General features: G+C 43.7%; 2 protein-coding genes across 6 annotated transcripts in view; one reads left to right on the forward strand and one right to left on the reverse strand.

The window, feature by feature from the left end:
* LOC129703008 (lebercilin-like protein) overlaps positions 1 to 3541 on the reverse strand; it is a 44523-nt gene extending 40982 nt beyond the window's left edge. Inside the window, exon 1 of the mRNA XM_055645167.1 lies at positions 2506 to 3541. The gene's annotated coding sequence lies outside the window, so the exon portion shown is untranslated. The remainder of the gene's footprint in view (positions 1 to 2505) is intronic.
* LOC129703009 (adapter SH3BGRL-like) overlaps positions 1739 to 15041 on the forward strand; it is a 49821-nt gene continuing 36518 nt past the window's right edge. For 3 of the 5 annotated variants that reach the window (XM_055645171.1, XM_055645172.1, XM_055645173.1), the window contains exon 1: positions 1740 to 1940. In XM_055645171.1, coding sequence (XP_055501146.1) covers positions 1896 to 1940 — 45 coding nt within the window. In that variant the 5' untranslated portion in view covers positions 1740 to 1895. Of the gene's footprint in view, positions 1941 to 15041 lie in introns of all 5 variants that reach the window. The other 2 variants (XM_055645170.1, XM_055645174.1) reach the window with 2 other exon arrangements.

Consider the following 15041-nt stretch of genomic DNA (forward strand, 5'->3'; position numbering starts at 1 on the left):
TTTTAGTTTCTTTTAGAGATATAGCACGGAAACAGGCCCTTTGGCCCACCAAGTCAGCGCCTCCCGCACCACACTACACATTAGGGACAATTTACAATTTGTTTTACCAAAGCCAATTAACCTACAAACCTGTACATCCCCAAGTAAGATGTGATCTTGATCACATTTGACCACACCCTTCTCCTCCAGTGCCATTCTTCTGTGACAGTTCTGGTTTGGTCTGCCTTTCGCTAACACTTTCCGCAGGTCCAGTCATAAACAGAGACACTTCAATGGGTTCTCCATTGGGAACACCAAATGAAGTTGAGGAGATGCAGGTGAACCTCTGTATCGCCTGGAAGGACTGACGGGATCCCTGGATGATGTGAGGGGGGAGGTATAGGTACAGGTGTTACAACTCATATGGTTGCAAAGGACAGTATCTGGGGAGGGAATTCAAGATTCAAGAGAATTTATTGTCATGTGTCCCTGATAGGACAATGAAATTCTTGCTTTGCTTCAGCACAATAGAACACAGTAGGCATGACTACAGAACAGATCAGTGTGTCCATATACCATTATTGAAATATATACACACATGAATAAATAAACTGATAAAGTGCAAGTAACAGATAATGGGCTATTAATGTTCAGAGTTTTGTCCGAGCCAAGTTTAATAACATGATGGCTGTGGGGAAGTAGCTATTCCTGAACCTGGTCGTTGCAGTCTTCAGGCTTCTTCTACCTTCTACCTGAAGAGGTAGCGGGAAAATGATTTGGGTGGGAAGGAGAAGGGTCAAATCGTCACGTATCCATGTTCTCAGACATGCTGCCTGAGCCGCTGAGTTACTCCAGCACTTTGCGTCCTTGTTTTTGTAAACCACCATCTGCAGTTCTTATTGACATTTCAGACCTGATGAATTCTCATGCAGGATCTCAGACATGACATGTTAACTTTTCTCTGCCATTAGACGCTGCCTGATCTTGCTGTCGTTTCTCCATCGTTTTCTGTTTGTTATCTCAGATTACCAGGGGCTGCAGTTTTTTTTTGTGCTTAAATGTTCAACTTCCTTCCCATTTTGCATTTTCCCCCTCACCCAACCTCAGCCACTTCACGCCTCGCTGGCCGACCACAGATGCTATCATATCCGACAGTGTTTGCTTTCAGCTCGAACATCCGGCAGTCGGCGTTAACATTTTTGTTTTGTGCTCTGGGGGAGGTTGTCTCCCCGACGTCTTATTTGCAAACTGTAGAAGAAGAAGTAGAAATCGCCTCAAATAGTTTTAATGCCCCTGAAATTTAAAGTCTTCTGTTCGATGGACGAGAGAGGGAGGGAAGGAGAGGGAGGGAAGGAGAGGGGAGGGAAGGAAGGAGAGGGAGGGAAGGAGAGGGAGGGAAGGGAGGGAAGGGGGGGAGGGAGGGGGAGTGGGGGAGGGAAGGAGAGGGAGGGAAGGAGAGGGAGGGAAGGAGAGGGAGGGAAGGAGAGGGAGGGAAGGAGAGGGAGGGGGGGAGGGAAGGAGAGGGAGGGAAGGAGAGGGGGGTGGGGGAGAGTTTAATAAAATTAAATGCTAACTTGTGTTAACTTGCGAGTTCATTGGCTCTCCGCGTTCACTTGCCTTATACAGAGGGAGCCTCCCACGCTCCGACCCGGGCGGCCGAATGATGGACGGGTCCCCCACCCAATCAGGAGGCAGATTTACGTCGGCCCGCCCACCAGGAAGGGTCTCTCGACCAATCCGCTGGGGGTGAGGGGGCGGGACAAAGGGCTGGGGTTTGGGGTCGGGTTTGTGGGCGTCTGTGCATTGGTTGGGAACTCACGGGCTCGGAGTCCTTGCATCTTATTATTTATTTTTTTTAAATCTCCTCTCCTTTTCACCTTCTTATTTCCTGCGGGATTATCTTTGAGGGGAAAACCATGGTTATCAAGGTCTTCATTGCAAACCGGTCCGGGTCCACCGCGGTAAGTGAGGTTATTTATGTACCCTCCTCCCTTGTACCCTCCCCCTCCCCTCTCCCCCCCCCCCCCTCTGTCCTCCCCCCCCCCCCTCTCCCTCCTCTCCCCCCCCCTCCTCTCTTCCCCCCCCCTCCCTCCCCTCTCTCTCCCCTCCCCCCTCCCCCCTCACCCTCCCCTCCCCCCTCACTCTCTCTCCCCCCTTCTCTCTCTCCCCCCCTCTCTCTCCCCCCCCTCCCTCCCCCCCTCTCTCCTTCTCTCCCTCCCCCCCCCCCCTCTCTCTCTCCCCCTCCTCTCCTCTCCCTCTCTCTCTCTCCTCTCTCCCCCCCTCTCTCTCTCTCCCCCTCCTCCCTCCCCCCCCCTCTCCCCCCCCCCCCCCACCCCCTCTCTCTCTCCCCCCCCCCCCTCCCCCCCCCCCCTCTCTCTGTCTCTCCCTCCCCCCCCTCTCTCCCTCTCTATCCACCTCCCCCTCCTTCCTTCATTCAATGCGGAGCAGCGTTTCTTTTTTTATCCAACACAGCTGATAACACATACCAGATCCGCTCCGCAGTCGCAATCAGTCAAATGCACTCACCCCAAACGGCTGGTGGTCACAGAATCTTCCAGAATTATAACTGCATTTATGCACTTACAGTTAGTTTAAACTACTCCACACAACACATTATGGTTTTTTTTTAAACGTGTAATATGAGGCCAGCACGTAGTTCAGTATTTGTTGCAGCATTGCAACGGGTTCCATTGAGAATACCATATAGAATGCAAGTTTGGGGCTTCTTCCACGGCTGCTGTAACTCGGACAATTAACCAGCTGAGCTGCACAAAACGAATGCATTGAGCTAATTCGCAGGTCCATGTCAGTTGTTCAGTGTAGTGCGGGTTTAATGAAGCGAAACACTTTATAGAACTCACAGTCCTACTTTGCAGATTTTTCTGAACCATTAAGTTTTTTAAATAATTATTTTTTGGTTAAGTAGTGAGGCCAATAATTACTGACCGTCTGAAAGTATTCAGACAACTGGCCTCCACTGCCCTCTGGCAGAGAATTCCACAGACTCACAACTGTCTGTGTGAAAAAGTGTTTCCTCATCTCCGTTCTAAATGGCTTACCTCTTATTCTTAAACTGTGGCCCTTGGTTCTGGACTCCCGCAACATCGGGAACATGTTTCCTGCCTCTATCGTGTCCAAACCCTTAATAATCTTATATGTCTCAATTAAATTCCCTCTCATCCTTCTAAACTCCAGAGTATACAAGCCCAGCCGCTCCATTCTCAGCATATGACAGTCCCACCATACCGGGAATTAACCTTGTGAACCTACGCTGCACTCCCTTAATAACAAGAATGTCCTTCCTCAAATTTGGAGACCAAAACTGCACACAACACTCCAGGTGTGGTCTCACTAGGGCCCTGTACAACTGCAGAAGGACCTATTTGTTCCTATACTCAACTCCTCTTAGAAACATAGAAAATAGGTGCAGGAGTAGGTCATTCGGCCCTTCGAGTCTGCAATGCCATTCAGTATGATCATGGCTGATCATCCAACTCGGTATCCTGTACCTCCCTTCTCTCCATACCCCCTGATCCCTTTAGCCACAAGGGCCACATCTAACCCCCTTAAATATAGCCAATGGACTGGCCTCAACTACCTTCTGTGGCAGAGAATTCTTGTTATGAAGGCCAACATTGCTAAGATAGAGCAGCATGGTTGTACGGCAGAGTAGACTTGATGGGCTGTGTGACCTAATTCTGCTCCTAGAATTTCTGAACTTGCAAGGGAATGTTGTGCATTAACCATTGTTATGCTGGAAAACAAAGTTTTACTTGTGCAGCACCAGCATTGTGACAAAAACATCCCCAGAGCATTATCATCAAAATGTGACACTGAAATCTTGAAAGAAGATATAGGGGCAGGTGAACAAAGCATGGTGAAAAAATTGTATTTAGGGAGGAAATTTCAGAGCTTCAACGCCAGACAGTTGAAAACATAAGATAGACTCAAAAATCTGGAGTAACTCAGTGGGACAGGCAGCAAGATTCAAGATTCAAGAGAGTTTATTGTCATGTGTCCCAGATAGGACAATGAAATTCTTGCTTTGCTTCAACACAACAGAATATAGTAAGCATAAATATATACAGAACAGAACAGAGCAGTGTGACCATATACCAATGAATATGTATATATACACACACAGCATCTCTGGAGAGAAGGAATGGGTGATGTTTTGGGCTGACCCTTCTTCAGACTACGAAAACATAGCACCTATTAGCTGTGGAGAATGTATGGTGGACAAATTTGAAGAGTGCACAGGTCAGAGATTGATTGAAAGATACACCATGAAAACAGGCCCTTTGGCCCACCGAGTCTACGCCGACCCATTCACACTAGTTCTATGTAGAAACTGGGAACAGCAGTGCTGGATTACCAGGCAAAGACACAGCATTCTGGAGTAACATGAATAAGTGACATTTCGGGTAACTTCTGGAGAAAGGTCCTAACCCAAAATGTCACCTATCCATGTTCTCCAGAGATGCTGGCTGCCTGACCCGCTGAGTTACTCCAGCATTTTGTGTCTTTCCGTACTAGTTCGATGTTATCACATCCACTCTCCACACACCAAGGACAATTTATAGAGCGCAATTAACCTACAAACTCACAATTCTTTGGGATGTGGGAGGAAACCCATGTGGTCATGAGAATGAGCAAACCTGAGGTGAGGATCGAACCTGGGTCTCTGGTGCTGTGAGGCAGCACCACTGTACCGAGAGTTGTTGAGGATATGAAAAGAATAGTCTTGAGTTGACTTTCAAGTATTTTCCCACTGGATATCTATGAGAATTTGAATGAATGGACTTAGTGAGATTTGGGTTAAAGATTCAAATAAAAGAGAGGCTTGTGTTTAGCACAATTTTATTTTGCAAGCTCAAAGCTTTTGCAACCAATTTAAAATGCATTTCCTATTGGAGTTCACAGTTTGTAGATAGTGTTACTGCGAGTTGCTTTTAGCCAACTGTTAGCTTTCGTGAACCAAGATCTCAAAGCTGTGTTGGGAATCCAAATTGTATTTTTGTCAAACTAAGCTGAATTTTGAGCCACAGGGAGAGATTATAGAAACGTAGAAAATAGGTGCAGGAGTAGGCCATTCGGTCCTTCGAGCCTGCACCGCCATTCAATATGATCATGGCTGATCATCCAACTCAGTATCCTGTACCTGCCTTCTCTCCATACCCCCTGATCCCTTTAGCCACAAGGGCCACATCTAACTCCCTCTTAAATATAACCAATGAACTGGCCTCAACTACCTTTTGTGGCAGAGAATTCCAGAGATTCACCACACTCTGTGTGAAAAATGTTTTCCTCATCTCAGTCCTAAAAGATTTCCCCCTTATCCTTAAACTGTGACCCCTTGTTCTGGACTTCCCCAACATCGGGAACAATCTTCCTGCATCTAGCCTGTCCAACCCCTTAAGAATTTTGTAATTTTCTATAAGATCCTCCCCTCAATCTTCTAAATTCTAGCGTGTACAAACCGAGTCTATCCAGTCTTTCTTCATATAAAAGTCCTGACATCCCAGGAATCAGTCTGGTGAACCTTATCTGTGCTCCCTCTATGTCAAGAATGTCTTTCCTCAGATTAGGAGACCAAAACTGTACGCAATACTCCAGGTGTGGTCTCACCAAGAAAGACCCTGTACAACTGCAGTAGAACCTCCCTGCTCCTATACTCAATAACTTGAAGGTTGGTCACTTCAGCCGTTCTGTTAGAAAATTGATTGTTAAACTACGAGACCTTGCATCATTTTAATCTCTCTATCCCTGCCCCACCCAAGTCGCACTAGCTTCTAATTTTCACCGTACAAACAGCTTACAATGGCTTGCTTCCTTTATCACCTTTACTTTTTTGCATATCTTTCATTCATTGTTCTGTATCTCTCCACATCACCGGCTATATCTCTCGTTTCCCTTATCCCTAACCAGTCTGAAAAGGGGTCTCAACCCGAAAACCACCCATACCTTCTCTCCAGAGATGCTGACTGGCCCGCTGAGTTATTCCAGCTTTTTGTGTCTATCATTTTACTTTTGTCTGGATATATGTTTGAGGGAGAAGCAAAATTGAAGGAATCACATTTGCCTTGAACCAAGCTGGCAAATGCATTCAAATCTAAATTTAGCGCCATAGAGGTTGATAAGATGATCAGGTTGTGGGTTATTGATTTTATTTTCCTTCCCATTTCCATGTGCCTCACTATCTATACATCTTAACCACCTTAACCACTTGTGATTGAGGCAGTGCAACGTAGGTTCACGAGATTGATCCCTGGGATGGCGGAGCTGTCATATGAGGAAAGATTGAAAAGACTAGGCTTGTATTCACTGGAGTTTAGAAGGATGAGAGGAAATCTTATAGAAACATATAAAATTATAAAAGGACTTGACAAGCTAGATGCAGGAAAAATGTTCCCAATGTTGTGAGTTCAGAACCAGGGGCCACAGTCTTAGAATAAAGGGGAGGTCATTTAAAACTGAGGTGAGAAAAAACTTTTTCAACCAGAGAGTTGTGAATTTATGGAATTCCCTGCCACAGAGGGCAGTGGAGGCCAAGTCACTGGATAGATGTAAGAGAGAGTTAGATAGAGCTCTAGGGGCTAGTGGAGTCAAGGGATATGGGGAGAAGGAAGGCACGGGTTATTGATAGGGGACGATCAGCCATGATCACAATGAATGGCGGTGCCGGCTCGAAGGGCCAAATGGTCTCCTCCTGCACCTATTTTTTATGTCCATGTTTCTAACCCATTCATGAACCGAACGTTGCAATTCCATGACTTCATTCGATTTTAGAGTTACTAAAACTGCCAAATCATCTTGAATGAGTATTCTGGAATTGATTTCCATGTTTGATTACTACAGATTGATGCGATTTATTTACTTGGTAATGTGTTGTTTATCTTTGAATTGCACCTCAACACTCCTTGGATAAATACAACTTCGATAAATTTGCTGGTTGAAGTGATCTTATTTAAATGGTTCACGAACATGGATGCTGCTCAAAGCCCAAGAATTATTTTTGTTCACTTTTTAAAAATATAAATATTTCTTCTGAAATGGGTGGTGGAAGAAGGATAACAAAACTGTAAAATCTAATGATTAATTATCTGGTAGATTTTGCATTTGGTAGAACATAATAATGTTTATGGTAATTGGAATTGTCAAACAAGTCATTGGTTTAAATTTCAGTTCTGCTAAAGATTCCAAATAGAATTGTTATCCAACTTTCGTTCAGTACTTTAAAGAAGCTGATGTTATCATAAAGATCGGAATGTTCCATACTTGATTCATTATTAACTGAGCTGATTTCAAATGGTGTAGAATTTGTGCCAAATTTGACCTTGACATCAGCCATATTTCCTCGATATGATTCTTGTTGAGTGACCTGTGCTGGAAAATGCCGATGTGTGGAGTGAAAATGGTATCAGGTTTTTGCTGTGCAAGGGAGAGATGTTGATACCTTGTCTGGTGCTGGTGCTGCTGCTGCTGGGTTGGTTAACAAGACGTGTTTGAATCGGGGCCAGTGGATTTAATGAGAGGGTGGTGAAGCAATGAGCCTGAGTCCGTGCAACAGAGCATGTACCATTTGAATGAATGGCTGGGTCATATTCATACAACAAAGAAACAGTCTTCCATTGCTGAACATTAGGCACCTATCAGTGGGGCAGCACAGTGGTGAAGCTGGTAGAGCCTCACAGCGCCAGAGACTCGGGTTTAATACTGACTACGGGTGCGGAGTTTGTACATTCTGTGACTGCGTGTGCTTTTTCCTGGTGATCCGATGCCCTCCAATATTCCAAAGACGTGCAGGCTTGTACATTAATTGGCTTCTGTAAATCGCCTTTAGTATGCAGGATGCACAAGTGGGATAACATAGAACTAGTGTGCAGGTGATCGATGGTCGGTGTGAGCGAAAGGACCTGTTTCCATGCTGTATCTCTAAACTAAAACCAAGGTATTAATCACATTCATCAGCAATTGCTCCCTAGCCTTTTATACTGTAGGAATTCAAGTGTTCTTGTAACTATTTAAAAGTTGAGAGTATGCCTCATCTTTACCTCCACCTCCATTGCTCCAGCAGGAGCCTTTTCCCACAGGCTGTAGGGACTTTCAAGTGCCAAGTATCACAAACCCCCAACCTGTAACTATTTCGGAAAATGTTTGAGAGTAAATTTGCCTACCACTATCCTCTCACACTGAATGGGCACTGGTTGAGAAACGTTTTTTTGTTTCCTCTGGGTATGCGAATACTCAGGAAATGACAATAAAGATATACAATACAATACAATACAATATCCTCTCATGCAGTGAGTTCCAGATTTTAACTGATCTCTGAGTGAAAGAAAATCCACCTGATCACCTCTAAACCTTTACTCCTTCTTCTTGCTCTTAACGCATGGTCCTCTTACTGTAGGGAAATGTTTCCAACTACCTACAGAGTGTACATATCTCCTAATTTTGTACACCTCCACAGTTGGCCTGCTTCACTTTGAGAAACACAAACCCACCCATTACAGTATCTCATGAGAACTGAAAACCAATGTAGCACACATCATCCTGGTCAGTCTCCTCTGCTCCATTGTGGCCTGACTAATAATGCCTAGTGCCATAAATTCCCTGCTCTTGTACTCTGTGCATTGGCAAACAAAGGAAAGTATCTGACCTGCCATGTTCACCTTATCACGAACATCATCACCTTATCATGTTCTGGTGCTTTCAGGGTTCCTTGGACGAACACCAAGATCCTGATACTTGGAGATTGTATCCGGTTCTGGGTACAACTTTAAATCATGTCAAGGAAATTGAAATCCAAAGGTAGACACAAAATGCTGGAGTAACATAGCGAGCCAGGCAGCATCTCTGGGAGAACATAGATGGGTGATGGTACACAAAAATGCTGGAGAAACTCAGCAGGTGCAGCAGCATCTATGGAGCAAAGGAAATAGGCAACGTTTCAGGCCGAAACCCTTCCTCAGACTTCTCCAGCATTTTTGTGTACCTTCGATTTTCCAGCACCTGCATTTCCTTCTAAAACATAGATGGGTGATGTTTCGGGTCGGGAAGTTGAAGACCATATGTTGGGAATAAGGAATTAGTTAATCCTAGCATGCGAGGCAATGAGAATCTGCACATTTAACAAGGATTTCAAGGTTCTAAATTTATTGAACATCTTTTAAAGAATAAAGAGGGGGCAGTTAATACGGTAATTAAATCAATCGTTAGGTGATAAAGGGACAAATTGAGATTTTTTGTGGCAGTGGACAAGAGGAATGATTAGAAATGGATAAAAATTATGTAACGGAAAAAAGCTTTGAGTAACAAATATGCTGTCAGCTCGAACTAGGGATTATCTGGATTGTCCAAACGGGTTCATTTTTGCCAACACAAGTTGCTAGAATTCTAACGTATTCAGCCCTTTATATTTGATATTTAAAACCCAGGCAGTCTTACTGAAATGGCAGTGAAGGAAGAAAGCTGAATGCTATTAGTAGGAAAGTTGACCTTGTGTTTACAGACTATATTACCAGGCAGTTATGTATTGGCATTGAGCAGGGGGTGGAAAACCAACCCCTAAATAGGCGCAGGTGATTGTTTTGTGAGAAGCAAAGCCATGTGGGAGAAACTATTTTTACTAGGAAATACAAACAAATTAAGTATGGCTTTTTGGAGAAATTCTTGTGGTCCAAATACCTTAACCTAGTCGGATGAGCTCATCTAAGTTGTTTCTGTGCAATATTTGGAAACAATGTTATTGGACCTATTGCCCCCAATGTCTTGGACATATTTGATGGACTATTTCCTTTCTTGCAATTGATACAGATTTAAGAGCGAGTTGCTATTTTTGCTGTACATCTCTTCCTTGCCCCAATTCATTGGGCAGTTTATAGAATAATTGTGTATTATTATTTTAACCCAATGTATTTTCGATTAATTGCAAACAAGATATTTCCCTTTTCAGGTAATTATTGAATCCTCTAATGAAAAAATGGTGAATGTTGAAATGAGTTGGGAAGGGTTCTGCCTAATCTGCTACAATGCAGGTGCTTAGTGACTGAAGAGGATAACAATAACAATGCAATTATTGGTGTGTGTGGGACAAGAGCAATTTGCTAGCAATTGATTTTTCATTGTAAGTTTGACCTTTCCATCCCAAATCTATTTTGCTAATGGAATATTTTCCACCTCCGCAAAATTGCAGATTACATTCCCACCAATCTTTCTGTTCCTTCATTGATTCACAAACTGAATCCTTTAAATTGCTTCCCTATCGGCATTATTTTCAAACTAATCAATCCAAAACACTGTGATCAGAATTTAAATAGTTCACTCGCATTAATATTGTGCATCAATCTGTAAATTCCTACCTGCAACCTACTGGTTTGAGTTACCTCTCTTGCTTTGTAAATTCTGCATAGCCTTGACACCTTTTTATTCAAGTGATTAATGCCTTGATGTAGTTCCTCAATGCATTTGAGCCTGAGTCAGTTGTATAATATTAGAAGGTTATTAGTTTCCAAATAAAGAAAATGCTGTGCTGTTCATAGTATTTATTCCCAGAGGTTAGTTTAAGATGTGACTGATGAATCAGAACCTTGGCCAAGTTAACTATCCAGGCAACCTGCCACTCTTATTGATTTTCTCTAAGTCAGTTAACAGATGGTTAAAATACTGTGTTTTATCATTCCAAAGTCTTGGCTAGTGTTGCTATGTGTTGATAAATCTTTGAAAATAGTTTCAGTAGAGAACTTGTTTAAGATCAGACTGCATTTTCAAAACTAATTGTGGGAAATCAAATGTGAGTTTATAAAAATGTCACCAAAGAGGATGGACCTGAATGGACATAAAAAAACTGGAGGCGTGCAGGTATAGTAAGTACTGTACCTGTAAACACGGGGGAGGCCTTCATGGAGTCCGGAATCGAGGCTTCGGAAGCTTGACTTCTATGGTATTCGTTCCAACACGAAACAATGGATTTCCAGTTTCCTGACAAAACGTCTTCAGCGTGTGTGTGTGAACGGAAAGAGCTCCAATTGGCATCCAGTGTTGAGTGGTACACCTCAGGGCACAGAACTTGGCCCGCACCTATTTTTGCTTTACATAAATGACTCCCATGAAAAAGTCGCAAGTACGACCAGGCTATTCGCTGATGATTGTTTGCTGTACTGTCCAATTAAGTCAGCTGATGATGAAGATGCTCTCCAAAAGGATCTCGATACTATGGTTGAGTGGTCACAACAATGGGGTATGCAGTTCAACCCTTCCAAATGTGAAACCATGCGTGTCACCAGAAAGAGGAATCAAGGTGAAACATCTTACAATGTACTTGGTGCCACTCTTGAAAAATCCAAACAAACAAAAGTATCTTGGCATCAAATTGCAGAATGATCTGCGTTGGAATGGTCAGACTCATCGTGCAACGGTGAAAGCAACAGGTGTCCTAAACTTTCTGAGGCGCAACTTTCATCATTGTTCATCATTAAGGAACAACTCCAAGACTGTTTGGTGTCTGTAGACTGGGCAATGTTGAGAGACTCGGCAATGGACCTGAATGAATTGGCCACAGTCATTACAGACTTCATAAAGAAATGTGTGGAGGACTGCAACCCAACAAAAACCTTCCGAGTGTTTATCACCAGACATCTTGGATGAAAGATGACTTCCGCATTCTTCTGCAGACCAGATTCCGGGCATTCAGGTCTGGAGATACAGAGGTCTACAAGGTACAGATACAACCTTGGTAAGGCCATCAAAAAGGCCAAAAGAGGCTTCTGCTGCAAGCTGGAGGATGAGACGGATGTTCGGCAACTGTGGCGGGGCTTGAATGTAATCACCTCCTACAAGGCGAAATCAGGAGGCAGCTCAAATGTCGGCGAAGCATCACTCCCTGACGAGCTCAATGTGTTTTACACACAATTTGATAGGGAGAACACTGATGTGCCTTCCAGAGCCCCCATTTGCTGTGATGGCATTTCAGTCACTGTCAGAAGATCCTTCAGAGGGGTGAACCCTCGGAAAGCGCCTGGACCTGATGGAATACCCGGGCGTGTTTTAAAAACCTGTGCAGTCCAACTGGCTGGAGTTTTTACGGACATTTTCAACCTCCCACTTCTGAGGTCTGAGGTTCCCACCTGCTTTAAAAGTGCATCAATTATACCGGTGCCCAAGAAGAGTAAGGTGACGTGCCTCAATGAATATCGATCAGTGGCACTGTGGTGTTGAAGTGCTTTGAGAGGTTGATCATGACCCAAATCAGCTCATACCTCGACAAAAACCCTGACCCACTGCAGTACGCTTACCGCCATAACAGGTCAACAATGGATGCGATCTCACTGGCTCTCCACTCCGCCCTGGACCATTTGGACAACAAAAACCCATATGTCAGGCTGTTATTCATTGACAACATTTAATACCATCATCCCCTCCAAGTTGGATCAAGCTCTCAGATCTGGGTCTCTGCGCATCCCTCTGCAATTGTATCCTCGACTTCCTCATTCACAGACCACAGTTTGTTCGTAGTGGTGGAAATGTGTCATCCTCGATAACAATCAGCACGGGAGCACCTCAAGGCTGCGTGCTCAGCGTCCTACTGTACTCACTCTATACGCATGACTGCGTACCCGCACATAGTGCGAACTCCATCATCAAATTCGCCGACGACACCACTGTTGTGGGACGTTTCACTGATGGGGACGAGTCAGAGTATAGAAGTGAGATCAACCGATTGACCAAATGGTGCCAGCACAATAACCTGGCTCTCAACACCAGCAAAACCAAGGAACTGATTGTGGACTTAGGAAGGAGTAGGATGTGAACCCACAGACGGTGGAAAGGGTCAAGAACTTCAAATTCCTGGGCTTGCATATTTCCGAAGATCTCTCCTGGTCACAGAACACTGATGCAATCATAAAGTAAGCACATCAGCGCCTCTACTTCCTGAGAAGATTACGGGGAGTCAGTATGTCAAGGAGGACTCTATTGAACTTCTACAGGTGCACTGTAGAGAGCATGCTGACCGGTTGCATCGGGCTTGGTACGGCAACCTGAGCATTCAGGAGCGAAAAAGACTGCAAAAAGTTGTAAACACTGCTCAGTCCATCATCGGCTCTGACTTCCCTACCATCGAGGGGATCTATTGCAGGCGCTGCCTCAAAAATGCTGGCAGCACCATCAAGGACCCACGCCATCCTGGCTACACATTCATCTCTCCTCTGCCATCAGGTAGAAGAAGGTACAGGAGCCTGAAATCTGCAACATCCAGGTTCAGGAACAGCTCCTTCCCCACAGCTATCAGACTATTAAACACAACTTCAAACAAACTCTGAACTATAACAGCCTATTGCACTTTCTCTGTTTATTATTGCAAATATTGCTTGTGAAGCATGTTCTCGACAGTATGTTGAGCACGTTAGAATTTTAATGTTATATTTATGTTCCCATGAAATATCTGAATCTATTATTGTTTAAAATTCACATGCTGCCCTTGGAGTGGAGATTATTTATACCACACTGTTATAACCAATAACATTAACAGTTTAGTATGGCAGTAAATGCATAGCATTGGCATGGGTAAAAATACAAAGTGCAGCCAAGGGAAAAGCTATAGGTTGTGCTACTAAAACTGAAAAGCAAAAAAAGCTACAGATGGCAAAAATATGAAATAAGGATAGAAAATACTCAGCATGTAAAGCTGATTCTATGGACCGAGCAGAGCTGTCCCTCTTTAGGTTTTCGTTTTTCTTTTGTGTTTTGGGCAGCACAGTGGCGCAGCAGTGGATTTGCTGCCTTACAGAGACAGAGATCTGGGTACGATCCTGACTACTGGTGCTTCCCTTGCAAAGTTAGTCTGCTCTCGCTGAGATCGAGTGGGTTTTCTCCGGGTGCTACGGTTTTTTCGCACATTCCAAAGATGTGTGGGTTTATAGGTTAATTGGATTCTATAAATTGTCCCTAGAGTGAAGGGTAGAACTAGTGTACGGGGTTTATTGTTGGCCGGCGTGAACTCAGTGGGCTGAAGGGCCTGTTTCCACCCTGTATCTCTAAACTAAACTTTAGAATTGGTGCCAGTGATGGATAATTGACCTGAAGTGTTAATTCCATTTCTTTCTCCACTGGTATGGTCTCACCTGTATGTTTCTAGTTTTCCTGCACTCATTTACAATGGAGGTTTGAAATTTAATCCTTTGATGGGTTCCACCAGAGATGCTGCCTGACTCACTGAGTTACGCACTTTGTGTCTCATTTTATAAATCAGCATCTGGAGTTCCTTGTATCCGAAAGGACAAAGTATAATCTTAAATAATCTCTTGCACAACTTAATGGCCTGATTAAAATAGTACTGATGGTGATGTGAAAGCAGCTGTGTTATATTCACCGATTTATTAGGTTGGGATCAGGGGGATGAAGGATTTGTTGAAGCACTTAGTTAACTGGTCTGGAACATTTCCACTTTTATAATTAAGCTTAATAGCTTTGAATTTGTTTCGATGAATAGCAGAACAGTATAACTTGGCATTGGTTCCGAAACCTTTGTATAAAGTGCATAACTATTGCTGAGTTTATGTTATTGATATTAATTCACTTTCTCTGAAACTTGATAAACTACTAAATTGTTTCTCCACATCATTTATATCATGATTAATGTCATCAGTATTCAGAACATGTCGAATAATATTAACAATATTAATCATGGAACATGGAACATAGAACAATACAGAGCAGCAAATGTCTCTTTCGCCCATGATGTGTGTGCTGGCCATGGTGCAGATCCCATCTGCCTACACAAGGTTCATATCCCTCTGAATGTCTGTCTAGATGCCTCTTTAAAAGTTGCTGTCTATCTGCTTCCAAGGACAGCCCTGACAGCATGTTCCAATCACCCACCATACTCTATTTAAACATTGTCTCACAAATATCCTTTAAACTCCGCTTTCCCCTGGTATTTGACATTTATCGAGGGGGGGGGGGGGGGGGAGAAGGGGGGGATTAAATTTTATTACACTTCATAATTGTATACTTCACCTTCTCAGCCTCCAATCCTCAATAAAAAAATAATCAAAATGTGTCCA

The sequence above is a fragment of the Leucoraja erinacea genome, chromosome 13, assembly GCF_028641065.1.
Source record: "Leucoraja erinacea ecotype New England chromosome 13, Leri_hhj_1, whole genome shotgun sequence".
NCBI lineage: Eukaryota > Metazoa > Chordata > Chondrichthyes > Rajiformes > Rajidae > Leucoraja > Leucoraja erinaceus.